Source organism: Stegostoma tigrinum, chromosome 27, assembly GCF_030684315.1.
Source record: "Stegostoma tigrinum isolate sSteTig4 chromosome 27, sSteTig4.hap1, whole genome shotgun sequence".
NCBI lineage: Eukaryota > Metazoa > Chordata > Chondrichthyes > Orectolobiformes > Stegostomatidae > Stegostoma > Stegostoma tigrinum.
This window is the reverse complement of record NC_081380.1, coordinates 36,158,920-36,176,846: the sequence shown is the minus strand read 5'-3', so window position 1 is coordinate 36,176,846 and position 17,927 is coordinate 36,158,920. Positions and strand designations below refer to the sequence as shown.

General features: G+C 37.4%; 1 protein-coding gene across 2 annotated transcripts in view; it reads left to right on the top strand.

Moving 5' to 3' along the window:
* The window catches only part of LOC125464429 (lissencephaly-1 homolog), an 87,340-nt gene extending 69,854 nt beyond the window's left edge, over positions 1-17,486 (top strand). For both annotated transcript variants that reach the window (XM_048556747.2, XM_059655299.1), the window contains 3 exons: positions 4,276-4,377; positions 6,203-6,359; positions 13,095-17,486. In XM_048556747.2, the coding sequence (XP_048412704.2) occupies positions 4,276-4,377; positions 6,203-6,359; positions 13,095-13,168 (333 nt within the window). In that variant the 3' untranslated portion in view covers positions 13,169-17,486. The remainder of the gene's footprint in view (positions 1-4,275; positions 4,378-6,202; positions 6,360-13,094) is intronic.
* The last annotated feature ends 441 nt before the right edge of the window (positions 17,487-17,927 follow it).

Here is a 17,927-nt window from a genome sequence, read left to right as displayed (position 1 = left end):
CTTTTGTTTCTTTGAAACATCAGATGACAAAACTGAGCTCAGCAAATGTGGATTTTTGCGCAGCTATCAGTAGCTAGCTACTGTTTGTTTAAACCTTCGAAATCAGCAGCACTTTCTCAATTCTACACATCCAGAGAAATGTTGCATTGCAGAGCTGTCTTCAATGGTTGTACACTTCCCTGTGGGGTACATTGTTGAAATGCCCTGAATCAAGTAGAATTAATGAAAAATTGCCCTTTTAAGCTATTAGACTTAATGTAAAAAAGCTTTAAGTGCAACTTGTCAGATGCGAAGGGTTTTACCAGGATAACTCATCAGTAGCCTTTCTGTTTCTGACGAGCTGATATGTTTATTTGTGGAATGCCAGATTTCTTCATTACAATTTTATGATCCAGCTTGTATTAATACTGATCAAGTCAGGACACAAATTGAAACCTGGCTTGACAGACTGCGAGATTTTAGTTATTTGTTAACTATGGTGGTCAGCCACTGAGGCTGCCAATCCAGTTCAAATACCAAAAATACAAACTTTTACAATATACAAGTATTATTCAAAACTGTCTTAATACAAATATCAAATGAGGAATCCACCTTTTTACCCTTAACCTCACAGATACTCATATCTCAGAAGGGTCACTTCGTCTCCACTTTAAAACTCCTAGTAAGTCGGCATGTCTGTAATTGATTTTTGAACCCACCGCCTTAGGAACTTTTAAACACTTTCTGAGCAAGCGTGTGGGTTTTCCATACCCCCTCCTTCTGGCAGTTTCCTGCTTCTGAGTTTTCTTATCTGCCATTTAGGACATTACTCTCCAGCCCTTGTGCTGTTTTTGGAGGAATGTTAAATGAATAATTTTTTTTTTGTCTGATGGAACCTGTCCACTGCCTTTTTACAAGGAGCTTGAATCCATCTCTGTTGTCTTACCATATGCAATATGGAAGTGCAAATCAAACTTGATAATTTTTCCACTTGAGAACCTAAGTTCCAAAATGAAAATCCACTAGTTGCTTGCTAGTGAAGGTGGATGGAGCTGAGATGAGAAACCAAGTGTTCGATTCTCTCATATTTTGAAATCCCACCTTTTTCAGCAGGAGTCAGGCCTCGAAGGTTACTAAATTCGGTCATCCCCAAGAACTAATTTTAAAAAGGATTCAAGGGGTCTTGTAACTGTTTAATACTCTGCTGTCGCTGTGTCAGGGCTCTTAAACCCAGAATCTTGTCTGGGTCATGGTCCATAGTTTCAGAATCTCTGCCTAATTAGTTTTATGTTGTGTGTGTCATTACATGATGTTTGGGCCATGGTTTCCTGTAATACAAGGCTATGAACTTTTTGTCATTGTACCAAGTGTATAAAAGCATTATTCCTGATTGTAACTAACTTCCTCGCACTCAAATGTTAATCTTATGCAAAGAATTTTCTTACTGTAACCCTAGCTGGTTGATACCTTTAAGAGAAGCATGTTTTAATCCTAAATTCAGTTTACTGTACCTCTAGTGTTATGAAGTTGCTTTACATTGAATTTTCTTGAGACTTTGGTTCAGAATGATTGGAGAAAAAACATTTAATTTAAGCTTTTTGTGACATTCTTGGTTTCTTTAAAAGACGCTATTGAAAATTCCCTGGAAACATTTAGATTTTTTTGAAACCAGACCTTTTGGAAAAAACAGGACTGGTTATAGCTGCTTGCTTTGTAGATCCTTGAGACAGTTTTTGAACATTGTCTTCGGACAGTTCTGATTTTATCTGATTCATTGGAGAGAAGGCTGCTTGAAGGTGACTGAGTGGGCAAGAGGGATGTTGAGCGGCAGCAATCCTATTGGTCTCGCAAGCATGAACACGAAAAGATTGTACGAAGCCTCATTGTCTTGAATACCTCTCTTTCGTAGCCCTCATTGGTATTTATGGGTTCATCACAATAAAATCCAACTCTTACCAAGCTTGCAATTATTTATTTTAAAATGCTGCCCGTGTCAGATGATTAGTGTCCCGATAACTAATTAATTACACAGACATTGTACAGTTTTAACATGTACTTCAGTCCTGACGAGTGCAAGCTGAAAAGTTTCAACCTGATGTCTCTTATTAACAATGTTCAGTTAAACTTGATTTGTCTTTGTTTTCGTTTTAATGGACTTTTTTTGTCACAAATACCAGTGACTCCTGAACCACCTCTACCCACCACTTTTGACCCCTCTTTTGACCCCTCTTTTGTGCTGTCATGTTGTTTGCCTCATGTTAGCTATATGAGCTGCAACTGCATCCAACCTCTAGGCCACTGTTGCAGTTTGAAGCAAACCCCTCGACTTTCCTTGACCTGATCTTCCAATTCTAATGTCCTGTTCATTACAATGGACTCCCAGCAACTTGAATGTCACAGATAGTGGAGATATGAAATATAAAACGCTAGATGTATGTCAGTCAACGTTTTTAGAAGGAGATGCTGCTTGACTTGCTGGGTATTTCCAGGATTTCTGTTTTTATTCCAAAGACTCTTGTCTCCTTTATCACAAACATAGCTTAAGCGAAGTTCCCATTCATGACTTTATTCCTCAAGATTTTATTTCGTCAGTGTTTGACTAGCTAGCTTGCATACTCCAGTTTCAACTCAACCAAAGCTTTACGCTTACACCACTCAATTCTTCCTAACCCATGCCTGTCCATGCAGACCCAAATTAAGTTTATCCATGTAACCCATGTATCATATCTATTCATGTGGTTACATGTCCAAGACCATGATCCTGTCACCAATGTCACATGCATCCCTGTGGCAGCCCTTCCCACTCTTGACTACGGATGCTGTTGTATGCCACATTATCAGAGGTGTACATTCATCTACCTTAGATTCCATCCTCTGAAGTTGGCCAGTGAATTTCTCTGGCTCCTCTTTAAGACCCTGTTATTAGACCAAGCTTTGAAATATTTTTCAATGTTGAAGGCAAAATCAGAACACAATCATTGTCATGTCCTGGGCCTAGAACTAGAAATGGAAAAGGCAGCTTTTGTATTGCACTTTGAACAGCCTTTTTGTGACTAAATATGCGTCACAGTCAAAGGCATTGTTGAAGTGTAATTAATAAGAAATGAGGCTGTCACAGTAAACGCGCACAAACGATTGTTAGGATGTGTAAATTTAGTAATGTCAATTTTAAGGATTAGTATTGGCCAGAACTCGAGGAATAACTCCCATTCTGTCTTTTGAAATAGTACCATGAAATCAGTTGTGTACCCAAAAGCAGAGGTGAGACATCAGTTAAATATCTTGTTCACCAGTTAAATATCTTGTTCTCCAATAGTGCAGCTTGCTTTCAGTGTTGATTGAAGTACCACCACAAATTGATTTTAATTCTTAGTATTCCAGAATTGAAATAAGTTGCATTCTTTTGATTGTGAGGCAACTAGGATTAGGCAGTTTAATCACTTTTTTGTGACTGAATTTATAGTTAACCTTCTGGATCCATACATTGAGCCGTGTAGGTTTGGCTCAACTGTGGCCGTTATCCCTCTTAGGTTACCTGAGTCTTTCTTTCATCCAGACTGTGTATTAGAAATTCAACACAGTAGAATTGCCTTTTTTTAAAGTTGCTAATTACCTTTCTCCTTCATGTCAGCTGTTCTTTGTCCAGATCTTTGACTGGAGTTAATATTATGATGGCATTAGTTACTATTACACATTCTGCATAGCTTATAAGAAGAAATTTTTTAGGACAACATTTAAGCAAGATATTTGACTGAATAGCTTTCATTTCAATATATTAATTAATTAAAACAGGCCAACTGTTTACTTGAATATCTATTTGATGCCTTGGTGATGCAATGAAGGTTTTCTCTGCTGCAGTACTTCTCGGTTATTTTAAGAATGTTTTTACTGGCATATCTACTATTTTAAAAAATATAGGTAATATAAAATTGGTTCCTGTGTTTTAAGGTAACTATTTTTGGGTTGATTTTATGCTTACGATTCAAGTCATTTTGCAGTGTTCATTTCGCAAAATGTTGACATTCACATGGGGAGAACCTGATTATATTATGACCATATCTCCAAGTATTGTACAGTCTGAAATTTTTGTATCTGGCCTCATGAACCTCCTGTGGCCAATTAACAGCCCTATGTGATACATTATTGTAATTTGGAAAAATAATCCAAATGTAAAAAGTCAGTAATAGAATTCTACAAAATCCTTGAAGCATTGAAAATGTAGAAAATTCTATCTATCTTTTAGTTCTTTGCTCTTTGTTATTTTATTTTAGCCCCTTCAATTTCTATGCCTTTCAGACTAAAAAGAGTGGCAAGCCTGGACCTTTCCTGCTGTCGGGATCCAGAGACAAGACTATTAAGATGTGGGATATTAGCATTGGAATGTGCCTTATGACACTGGTAAGTGCTTGTTCCAAGTTGGAATACATATTGGAGTTGTAATTGGTTTATAGTATTTAAGTTTGGTTGGTCCCTTCCTCAAAAGCTATGTTGGTCAATGTGCTGAGGCATATGGACTGCAACGATCTAGATTTGATCCCAGATGAAATACAATGAATGACTATTTAGTTGTAGTATTGCTGAGCTAGGCTAAGGGAACAGTCAGTCATTATTTGCTTCCTGTTGATTTCTTCAATGATGAGTATTCATCATCCACTGAGTTTACCTTCCTTTGCCTTTTTTCCTTCTTGCTTCCATGTTAAGATAGCCAACCAGCACTCATCCAGTTTAACAGCATTCAGTTGCCAAGTTAAGGAGTAACCAATTTTTAGAAAAGTGAGCTGACAAGTTCTGACTTTGTTACTTAACGTCATTGCCGATAAATTGAATCAATGCCATTTCCCTTGATCGTGATGGTCAAAAAATGCTCTATATTAAGTGTTTGAGGCCTTATCAAAATGTTGCAATTGTACTTTTAATTCAGTCTTCTAAGAGCACACTGTCAGTTGAGAAAAATGATTTCTTGAAGCGACTGCTAATATTGAACCTTTGAATCTCAAAGTTTGAGCAACTTCTCAGTTCTTCTAAAGTACAGCACTTCAGAAACTTAAGTTTGGATTGCTGTGGGAGGAAGAGAAGAGAGTTGGAAACACTCTCTAAATCCACATCCCTTGCCATCCACAAGGACAAGGACAGCAGATGTATTGAGGGGAGCCACTACCTGCAGATGCCCCTCCAAGTGGCTTGGAACTATATCACTGCGTCTTCAATGAACTGAGTGTAAACCCTGAAGCCACTTCCTTAACAGCTGTATCCCTACACTACAAGGACTGCAGAAGTTTAAGAAGGCAGCTTGCCGCCACCATCTCTACAGTGACTAGAGATGAACAATAAATGTTAATCAGTGATGCTCCATCATCTAAACAAACCAAGTAGTTAGCAAACAGTTTGATTGGGATTCTAAACCACGTGTCTAAGTTCTGCAATAAAAGCAAAATACTGCAGATGCTGAAAATCTGAAACAAGTAGTGTTGGAGAAACCGGAATCTAGCGGAACCTGTGGAGAGTGAAACAATTAACATTTCAAGTAAATATGAATTTGAAAACGGTTCTGAAATAGTCATACTGGACTCCACAGATGCTGCCAGACTGGATTTTCTCTAGCTTTCTGTGTATGTTACTGAAATCTGTATATCTGTTGAAGGTGACATGCTTGCTGTGGATACATATCCATGCTGCAGATGTGATGATTTCTTGTTTTCAGGGCTTACAATTGTTTTCATTGAAAATTGAAACTGTAAGTAGTCACCTTAATATCACATTGTGAGCATCAAAAAAACTTCATTTAAACATAGCATTCTAATAAAATTTTCTGTTTTCATTATTTTGGTTCATAATATATGGTCTACATTTTTTTTGAAGTAGATACTTAGTTCAAAGCAGAACTTGAGGGAAGGAACGAACAGGATGGTCACTTTGAGCAGTTACTGCTTCATGAAATTAAACATTTGAAATGAAATTTCACCTTGGGAAGCAAGACTAATTTTCAAGGTTGTATAATGTGTATGATGATATGCTGTTATTGTGACAATGAAAGTTAATTTCCCACACTACCCAAGATGCAAAGGGAAAAAACTAGTCACTTGCAAATAAAGTAGAAAAGCAAGTTTAATATGCAGAACACAATATTTGATCCTTTTTCTGTTTTTAATGAAAATGGTACAAGTAGAGTTTTAGCTGCCGTCCATGTGATGTACCATCTCATGGTGTATTTTATTGAATTTAGGTTGGCCACGATAACTGGGTACGTGGTACCTTGTTTCATCCTGGAGGCAAGTTTATTGTGAGCTGTGCTGATGACAAAACCATTAGAGTATGGGACTACAAGAACAAACGGTGCATGAAGACCTTGAATGCACATGAACACTTTGTTACCTCTCTTGGTATGTATATCTACCATAATTTGACAATAACCAGAATGAAAATATTCTTAACTTGTGCACAATTTGTCATTTAAGATGAAAGTTACTTTGTGAAGAGAGTCTACACAATTGACAGTATACAGCTGTGTTCTTTGGCTTATTGCTCCCCTTTTGGCTTACTTACCGCAGAAGCTTCTAAGTAGATGTGTGGTGCTATCAATAAATTTACTTAACACTTCACTGTACTTCTACTGCAGAAAAATCTCACAAACAGGGCAGCTCAACACTATATCTGTGATATTTCTTCATTCATGCTTTCAATATTTATATCTTGTAGCGACAAGCCTTCATCTTGGTATTAAGAACAGTAAATAGTGTGCAGTATCTATATATGGAGCACTCTTAGATCTGGAAGTAACGAAAAGGAATTGTTATGGACCAGACCAAATCACCTCCAAATATCAAGGAGATGGCCGAGACCCTAACTTGTCTCTTGTTTATAAGTAAGCAGAAGGCTCGGTGTTCCTGATGAGTTGCTTGGTCCCACTGCTAGACTTTAAGCAAAACACAATTTATTCTTGCACTAAAAAATACAAAAAAAATTGGCATAACTTTAACTCTACCAAAACAAATAGTAAAATAATATGTTATTTAACTACTGATATCAACCGTTCCAATACAGCAGCACCCCATAAATACACTCTTGGCAAAGGCAAATTCAGCAAAACGGATTTCCTTCATTTGCTATTTCCTCCAGTCCAAGAGAAAGGAGAAACTGCAAGAATGAATCTAGCAGCAGAGAGAGCTGTATCTAGCAGCTTCAACTCCAAAATCCTCAACTTCAACAACTGAAAGCAAAACTAAAACCCTGGGACTGAGTCTGTCTCTACGCACTCGTGATTCTTTTATCTAATTTTTAAAAAGCCAGAGCTCTTTGCTCTGCTTTCTGTGTAGCAGATATCTCAACATCAAAACAATAACACCACTCTTGAAGAGAGCAGGACAGAACAAATCCCTCTTAAAGGCGCATATTGTCACACAATGCATGCATCAGATACATTCTAAGTGTAAAATAGAAGAATGTTGTGGTTGATGATCAAGAAACTGTATTCTGCCATCTCTTATGGTGAATAATGGTTGTATGGGATCCTTGAAGTGTGATGGGAAGTCACTTGTTCTAGCCCTGAGACTCCTGAATATATTGTTGCTTTTCACACTCTAGGGTAAGAAAAGTTGTTGCAAAAAGTTCCAGTGTAATGAATGACCAAGCTTCAAATTTTTGTTGTAAGGATTTAAGGAAGTTTGTAGGCTGTGCCACCAGAACCAAGAAAGAAGTTAGATGAGTCACTACGTAGCTACATGGTTAGATTAGTAAGGATTATAATGACATCATAACAGTTTCTGTTGCAGGGAGATTAAATAGAAAATTTCAACAAGTTGCTGACTGGCTGGGGAAGAAAGGACAAGGTGTTAGGACCATGTGAATGCTTTACAAATTAGCAAAATCTGCACCCCTGCTATTATCTGAATGCAATTATCCAATAGTGAAGTACGTGAGGTGCAAAATTAGAGAGCAGTGAGACAGACTTTGGGATGGCCATAGACTTGACACACTACCTCCATAATTTTGGTTTTGTGTAAGACCTCCTGATCAAGAGGTCAGTGAAATTCTTGGATGTGGTTTGGTAAGTGAAAATGAGCAAAGATTTTGAGGGGCCACGTCTTACTCCACAAAATGATTGCTTTTCCTGATATTCTTAGGATGCAAGACAGTTTTCAGTTTCAGTAACGGTTTTGATACTGTAGTACAAAAGCAATTTATTCGCAAGATCTCATTATATGGAATAGAATTTATGCTTTTGAGTTGGATTGAAAATTAACAAATCAGAGGAAAAGACTTGATCTGGTAAGGACTTCAAATTGGAGAGCCATGAATGTTGATGTCACCGTAATTTTTCTGAATTAGGATTCTATTCAGCATCCGGAATGAAAGTGTTTTCTTTTTAGTACAGTTCCATAACCATCACTTGTTTTCCATTACATTGACGACGTGTTTACTGTTCATATCAGTCTCCAGCTATTTAAATAAAGGATGCATTAATCACATGATCTTTATGCATTCGAGTAGAGGTCGCTGGATTGTCATAGGTTCTGCAACTCTGCCAGATGTTCCCTTGGCCTTTTTTGTGAATTACTGTTTCAAGATGTTAAGATTTGATGTGTATTTAATATTCTCATGTAGATTTATGAAGTTGTGTCTTGATTTTTCACTCTATTCGCAGTATAGGCTTGATGAGTAGTTTTGATAGTATTGTTGTATGTGCTAACTTGTTTAAATTTACTTTCCTGAATATTTCCTTAACAAGTCAGTCTCTTCCTCTTTGCGTTAATTAGACATTATGCTCTGTGATAATAAAATGTGAGGCTGGATGAACACAGCAGGCCCAGCAGCATCTTAGGAGCACAAAAGCTGACGTTTCGGGCCTAGACCCTTCATCAGAGAGCCTCTCTGATGAAGGGTCTAGGCCCGAAACGTCAGCTTTTGTGCTCCTGAGATGCTGCTTGGCCTGCTGTGTTCATCCAGCCTCACATTTTATTATCTTGGATTCTCCAGCATCTGCAGTTCCCATTATCTCAGATATTACGCTCTGGTGCTTTGTAATTTAGATTTGAGCTTATTACAATAAGCCATTTACTTATTGCATCTGACAAGCCGGAACATTGAATTTGGATTTTTTCCAGGTTTATGGAGAAGTGGTAAATTCACCGTTCATATTTTCATCTTCATATTAAATGCTGCTGGTATCCAAGTTACACCACCTGCAATTAATGATTTGTGATTTCCAAACAACTGATAATCATTCAAAAAATGAGGTGTAATGAGTTGTTTCCTCATGATTCCAGATAACACTTTAAGATAACATGTTTTCAGATTTTGCCAATGTGGACTTTAACTGCAAGCATTGTGAATCAATGCTTCAAATTCTATCAGCATTTACAACTAAGATTTTCTTTCCTTTCCAGGACCGAACTATTTGCTAAAAAGCAATAATAAAAATGTCGTCTTGATTTCCTCCTAGGCTTTTACAACACACTTTGGGTGAAGTTAAATATGTTTTGGAAAAAAAGAGATTTGAGTAATGTTGTCCAAAGATTTGTTCTGCAGTCTGAGCATTTGATCATCTGCTATTGATGTAACAAGGTTTTGTGTTCAAGTTTGTGCTGACACCAAGTTGAGGGGTGGTAAATACTGAAAATGGGGAGTAGAAAGTTAGAAGTCTTTGGGAAAAATTGGAGAAGATGGAGGCCACTCAATTTGGACCTTAAAAAAATCTTGTCTAAATAATGTGATGGTTGAGGAGTCAAGAGATTTAGTGTGGACTACTGAAGGGGGTACATCTCAGATTCACTAGTGATACTGGACCTTCACAAGTTGAACTATGAAAAGACTCATTCAGCCGTGTAGCCCTCCAAGATCTCCGCACTATTCCAGATTGATTTCATCGTGTCTCCCTGGCTTTGTTGGCCTTGCCAAATCTGCTGCCTCAGCTCAGTGCTTTGCAGTTCCCTTCCTTTGACTTAGGCCTTTGACTCAGATTTTGGTCACTTGTCCAGCTATCTCCTTATCTAGCGTGTAATTTGGGAGGCTTTACAAAATTGGAGGTGCTGTAAGTACAAGCTATTGGAGGAACTTATAAATATGGAGAGATCATTTCTTGTAGAAATGAATAACAGGGAGATAACTTAAGATTGGAACTCAGACATGAACAAAGTCAGAAAGCAGTTTTTTTTTAAAACAGTACTAAAATCTGGAATGCATGCTAAGATAACTGGAAAGCTTTGAGGACTGGGATCGTAAGTTGTTCAAGGGATATGGAACAAAAGTGGGGTCAGATCAGTTGAGGCATTGCTAGCTGTCATCTAATATTTGGACAAAGTAGACCTGTGGGGGCTGAGTGGCTTTTAATGTTCTTGTGTCACATTTAACTACCCAAAAGAGAGACCTCATTAACTCATTGCATCCAAAGGTGATGGAAACTGAGATTTTCCATGACTTGAAAAGGAAGTAGGAGGAAGTTAATAACGCTGCAGGAATAAAGCACAGCGATGAGTTTGACTGATTGTCTTGGTCAAGGCCCTGCATGGACTTTGCCATAAATGAACCACTGACTCTTAAACATTAATTCAACAAAGATTTTTTTTCATTTTCTCTTATGTCCAGCACCTCTAATTATGTTTATTGTTTAGTTATGCCTCAAGGTGTTTGGCGTTAGTCAGTGGTTTGTTTTAAACTGTAGATAAACCTTACAAGTGACCTTGATGATCTCTAACATACTGCCATTGAGCAACACTTAATTTACCCTGAAATTGATAGGCTAGGAGCCAAGAGTGACTGCTAACACTTATATCTTGCTACCCTCTGCCAAAAAATGAAATCATCTAATTTGCCTCAGGCACCTGTTATCTGCGAATACTTGAAGTTATTCGTTCTATTCTTTTTACGTTATTAATGGAATAATTATTGTTACTCTGGTCATGCAATATAACTACTTAATGTGCTCAAGCATTTTTATTTTGAACATGCGTGAGGATGTATGCTGTCAGATTTTTGTTCTACAGTCATGTTTGTGTATTGGAGCACTGATTTCTAATTTTGAGGTGAGTTTTGGATATGAGATTACCATACCAGTGGTTTACATAGACTAATTTAGTGCTTAATTCATCACTCCGGGCATGATTTGATCTTAACCTGGTGGAATTAGATGTGACTCCAACCAGCTTACAGTTCTTGCAGCTATGATAAATTAACATTCATAGCAGGTTACCTGATGCTTCTGCCGTCTTAATAATGTGATTGAAATCTTGACTCTTGTGTTCAAAAGCTGTTTTTGTAAATAAATAAGTCAGTCGAACAGCACCTCTAATCTTTTGCTTTTGGTTGAAACGTTAATTTTCCTTCTGTTATCACTGGGCTCACTATTACCTACACAAGCGTCCATATTTCCAATTCTAAAGCTGTTTTTAAGAAAATCAGCTTTTGTTGTGGTGCTTGCCTTATGAAACTGTAAAGCCTAGAACTGTCCTAAAATGTGAAATCTATTTTCATACCTTGAAGTATTCTAGTAATTTGTGTGTTCTTGGATGAGGAGCATGTTTCTCGTCTGGGTAATGTTTCTTTTGCCATTTGTCTTGTAAGCCTCTTGTTTTATATCTGTTGTATTCTTTAACTCACGTATCATTCTTTGCAGTAGTCAGAGTCATACAGCACAGAAACAGATTCTTCTATCCAACTTGTCCATGCTGATTAAGTTTCCCTAACTAAACTCGTCCCATTTGCCTGCACTTGGCCTATAATCCTTCTAAGCCTTTCTTGTTCCAGTCCTTACCCAAATGTCTCTTAAATGTTGTAACTGTACCTGCATCCACCACTTCATATAGAAGTTCATTCCACACACGAACCACCCACTTTTTAAAAAAAAAAATTGCCCCTCGCACCCTTTTTGAAACTTCCTCTCATCTGAAAAATATGTTCCTTAGTTTTGAACTTAGTAACCTTTAGGGGTAAAGACCTTTGCAATGACTCCATTCCTTTGGCTTTGATGGCCACACAGCCTGCTGCAGGGAGACTGCTCTGGTGATGGCAAAATTGTGCAGAGACCACAATGTTGTTTCTTACGGATGCCTTAATAACACAAGTTGGTTGCCTGCATCTTTGGAGCAGGCAGATAATCGGCTTCTCATCCCCATTCCCTGGAAAGCTTCCCAAGGTCTAAGAGTCATTCTGTTATTAGCTCCCCTCCTATTTTCCCTGCATCTAAGACCTACACCAAACAACAAAATCTTAAGAACTGCAGATGCTGAAGATCTGAGGCAAGAAGAGAAACTACTGGGAAAAACTCAGCAGGTCTTACACCTTAGAGAAAGTAGAGATACTATTTCAGGTCCAGTAATCCTATATCAATCTGTTGAGTTTTCTAGCAAATTTAGTTTTTGTTTCTAAGACCAACACCATGGGGCTGGGAAATTTGTCACAATGTTTGAAGTCAAAATGTGGAAAGCAAAAAAAGCAGAATCTCTCTTGAGGTTATAAACCTCTTCAAATGACCCCTCAACCTCCTATGCTGCAGTGAAAAAAGTCCTGACCTGTCTATATTCTATGTTCTGCCCTTAAAACTTAAACCCTCCATTCCTGGCATCCCAATAAATCTTTTCTGAACCCTTTCCAGTTCAGTAATATCCTTCCAGTAGCAGAGCGACCAAAACTGCACAGGGTACTCCAGAAGAAGATAAGCATGCCAGATGCCGCCTTAATCATCCTGTGTCCCTGTGATGCAAGTTTTGAAGAATTAGGCTTAAAAAGTTAAGCTGAACCTCTAGGTCTTTCTGTTCTGCAACACCACATGGGGCCTTAGCGTTAATTGTATGAGTCCTGCCCTCCTTGTTGACCAAAATGCAAAATCTCACATTTAACCAAATTAAACTCCATCTGCCACACCGAAGCACATTGAGTGAAATGATCAAGATCTCTTTGTAATCTTAAGTAATCTTCACTATCCACTATGCCACCAATTTTGGTGTCTTCCACAAACTTGCTAACAGTGCATCGTATGGCTCTTAGACTTTCAACTGTATTTCATGAATTGAGAAACACATTTGACAACTGTACTTTGGAAAATGTCTTCTGGTTATTGTTGATCTCAGTGATGCAATGAATGACATTTTTGGCCTTTTTTAACTCCTGGTTTTCTTGCACAGATTTCCACAAGACGGGTCCATTTGTCGTTACTGGAAGCGTAGATCAAACGGTAAAGGTCTGGGAGTGCCGCTGATGGAGATGATCTTCTGTTTTTTTTTCTCCTTACCCTTCTTTCCCTTTCCAAATAACCCAAACCCACGTTGCCACTCTTCTCTCTCTTCCCCTTCCCCCCCCCCACCCCAAAAAAACCCTGGATGCACTCAGTTACCATGGTTACCCATCGAGCTCTGTTTAATAACTATTGTCCTTTCATGTAAATTATTCTGGATGTAGATTGAGCTATTAAATGTTACACAAAAGTATTCATGCATGGTGAATCCGAATTGTATACTGTAAATTACATACGTTGTCTAGAAGTACCATAGGTAAAAGAACAAGGGCTAGCATTGGTCATATTAGACCTGGAAAGCAGAAGTTGATTGGATAATTAGGGCACTAACTATGACTGAAATTAAGTCAACAGTTATTGGAAATGGTCTTTATTTTCATCATCATTGTTGTATAAAGCACAAACAGTGTGCAGATCCTGTAAACCTTGAATCACTTTGTGTGGTGCTAGGGTTCATTTGAGGAGTGTGTAGCTGTTGTCCATAAATTATCTACCAATCTGTTCAGCCCGTATAAATGATTAGAACCACGAATCCAATGAAATGTGATTACATTGGATGAATTCTGAAGATAACTGTTAGATCTCCCACTTAGGCTGGGATTAACATTCATAGATAATTATATTTAAAGCTGGCTCACAAAATATGTAATAAATGACTATTTAACTTTTTAAGCCTACCTGTCACTGTTTCCCAACCTTGAAATGCAGTAACAATAATCAAATGCGGGCCATATTGGTGACTGCAAAAGAAAACATGCTTGACCCATGCAGACTCTGCAATGACAACTGCAGGTTATATTGTAACTGTATTGAGAGTCAAAAAGTATTTTCTGGGGTGTGTACCATCCAAGAATTATATTAACTGCAAAACACTTCAAATAGTACTATATATGAGCACTGCTAAGTCTGTTTTAGTGCACATTGTTGCTAGTTACATTTGGTTGGATAGTACATTAGCCTTAAATCTGAAAATTCAAGTGGATACTTAGTTTACTTTAAGAGCAAAATTGATGTTGGTAATGATGAGCTTTGTAACACCATTTCCCATAATAGACGCATTGTGTTCATATGTTTTAGAAAGATATTTTAGTGACTAATTCATGCCATGAAAAAGCCACTAAATATGCAGCACTTTTAACTCAGATACCCAGTCATTTTAAACTGAACATAATTTGTAGATGTCTAGAAAAAAAACATGCTGAAAGCTTTTGTAGCAACTAGTGCCATTTATTTTAATAGTTCTTTTATTTAAAACATATGAAAACCTTGTGCCTAATCTGGTCAACACACCCTGCTTGAAGCAGGGGCCACTTATTTTATGAAGGATGTACTTTACAACTTGAAATATTAAAAGGAATTTCTAGGACAGAATAGTGTCAGTGTTTTGTTGAAGGCTACTCTGAGCATCTATACATTCAGATGGTACTTAAGAGTAATGAATACATTTAAAAAGTCCCTCTGCTTTCTTTTGTAGTAAAATGTGCAACATACTTTTTTTAAAATAAAAGTTTTGACTTTAAGTCAGGAGTCCTACTTATAGACTGTCCTTGAAATTATTTTGAAAATTATTTTTATTTGATCTCTATTTGCACAAAGTCAACAGCAGCCCCCATCCCACTTTCTTGGTACATTTATAGAATGCCTTTGGTTGAAAACTTTTCGCCTGGAAGATAAGTAATGTATAGCTTAAAGGAACCAATGTTGAAAGAGAAATAAAATGCAACTGAAAATTTTGCGTCAGCACTGGGAATTGCATCAAATTCTGCTTTGTCGTGTCCAATCAATGCAATTTCTTGTTCATTCTGGAGAGTGTGCAGTAATGTTTTGTGAATTCTGTGGCCGCCTGCCATTGTAACTTGTGCAGTTCAATAGCAGTAACAGTAGAACAGCCAGATAATTCGAGCATGACAGATCTGTAAACACAGCATCGATTCTGGAAAGAATAATATGCTCATTAGTGGGTAATTCACAGCTGCTGTAAATTGCTTGCAGTACATGAAATAATATTTTAAACTGAGTAACAAATGCAGAATAATAATTTTTAGCTCATAGGGTTAAATTCCCAACTGCCAATCAAATGTCTAATGAAGTTGGCCTTGACAAATGAGCTGCGCTGTACTTTTGTACATTTATGCTTTTATTCTGAATGTATACTTGTCACTTGCTCTTTCCTGAAATCCACAATACACTGGTACCACAAAGAAATCACACCTTCACAGCAATTCAAATACAAAACCTTTATCAAGAATCTAAATGTAAGTGTATCATAAATAGAATTTCACAAGCTAATGATTTCGTGTTTCCATAATTGTTGCAAATTGTGCTGTCTGGTTTTGAAGAAAATCTGAAACCTGGTGATTTGGACTGTAGCATCTATTACCAACGAAAGATACTGTAATTCTACAAAGGGTGACATGCCAAAAATGTATTTTCTGAACACTTCCATGTCTTCTGTTGCAGCTCAGGTTATTCTACCTATTCTATTTTAAGCTTAAATTAGCAATTTGAAATATAATATTTTCATGTCTAAAGGCCATATGACATCAGCCTACTGTTATTTCTTCTGGCAAATAGATTTCAATTCTAGCAATTGTAGTTGACGCAGTTGAATTCCAGATTAAACATTGTGACAAAGGTGCTCTTAACTGTTGTAGCAAAACCCATTTCTTTTGTCTTTCTTATCCCATTGTAAAATACTCATCTTAATTTGCATAGCTCTTCAGTGACTTCAAAACTTCATTCAAAAGCAATTTTGCTGCTTTCAGGATTCAAAATATACCATTGCGTGGACCTGTAAATGCTTGTAACGGTCAGTCTCATGTGAAGCCTTACAATGAAAGTCCAATCAACCAAGTAAAGTACAGGCAGCTTCAGGGGCTGTGGCTCTGTTAGTCAGAAATATCCAGTCACATTTCAGTTGTTTTGCTGGTAACATTTTTTTCAAAGCACTTTTCTATCAAAGTTAGCGTACTTGACTGACAGTGGCACTCCTGTTAGATACTGTGCAACTGGAGAATGCTGGCACATGTATCAATAGTTATGATTTAGTGGTACGGTATTGAAGTTGTGGTGCTGTAAGGAAGTTGAAACAGTAGCTGTGGTAGCTCAGTTTAGCGTGTTTGTAACTATTTAGCTTATTTAAAGTGTTAAAAAAAATTCTGAATTAGTGATGTATCTTCAGGCCGAAAGAGGTTTATTCATCTGTTTTTTTACACCAGTCTAACATCTTATAGCCTGCTTTCATGTGGAATACAGTTTGCTCCTTTTAGGAGCAGATAAAAGTTTTCAGTAATAAAATCCACTGTCTTGACCAAAATTACTTTTGCCTTTCCATTTTATAATCCAAAAAATGTACATAGGAAGCAATCGTTTTAATGAGGAAACTGCTCTTAAATGGAGTAATCTGTACGTTCACATGCTAACTAAAAGCATAAACAAAATGATTTTTAAACCCATTACACATTCTCAAAATGAGCCCTTAAATACCTATGTGCCCCATTCCGAATCATGGGTGACTTTAATATAACCACTTCAATAAATATTGGTTGAAAACATCTAGTATGATTTGGCCTTTGTTGAAGTTGAAAAGAAAACTTGTATAGCATCTTGCACTTTAAAACAAGAAAAACCGTCCTGCTTTCTTCAGTGCGTGTATAGTGTGACCAATGCTATGTCCAAGGCACTAAACAAACCTAGTAGCTAGCAAGTGTAAGGGGCTATGGAGCACTGTAGTTTTGAAAGCTTGGTTATAGACTCACCAAGCCAAGTCTACTGTCAGTATCCTGCTTCTCCTATTTGCCTCTTCCTCCTTTTGTGAATTGCCTGGTTCAAACTCTTAAATGGCCATTCCCACTGCAGCCATTTTTTAACCCTTCAGACTGTTTTGTCAGCTATTTTACTGGCTGTTATTTGACCTTTGCCATTCCCACTGTATCATGTGATTGGCTGCTTTCTAGTCCTGCCTTTACCCTCCGTGTTCCCAAGGTGTTCCAGACGACCAGTAGTGAACCTCCAAGTAGACGTTGTACTCATCACTGACACTATGGCAAGAAGTAATTTTACAAGCAGAAGCAGTGGGTGCAATTATACGTACCAGGACTGTGAGAAGATAATTGAGCTATTGACACAGTACAAGCAATCAGTTAAGGAATGTATATACTGCTGTGTGTTTTACAGTAAGATTTGTTGCTATCAAACTGTGTAAAACAAGATTTATTCATGTTTTCTGCATATTAAAATCTTAATGTACCAATTGGTAAAGCCTATTAAAATGCATACAAAACTGCTGTGTTTTTTCCTTCCTCGTGTGATGGATGTTTCCAAATTAAGTATTTAAAAATTGATACACTTTACATCACTGGTCAACTTGCCAGATCTGGAAATATGGGTCTTTTTAACAAGGTGGTGTTTGTGGAATTAAAAAATGAGACCCGAGTAAGATTCCAGTCTTGTAAGAAAACTGCTGTTCAGGTTGCTCCGCAGCATGTTCTTCACTGTGAGGGATGTTTGGAATTGGGAGTTCAGTGATTATCAATTTCTCTATACCTGTTTGTGTGTGTGTGTATAGATTGCCTCAAAAAATACAGCACTGCAGCTATATGGGAAAAGTGGATGCAAAACACTGATATAAGTCATTGCTAGAATAAAATTAAGTTTTCATGAAGTTATGATTGAACATGTGAATGATGAATACTTCTATCTCTGCTTTGACTTTAGTCTAATT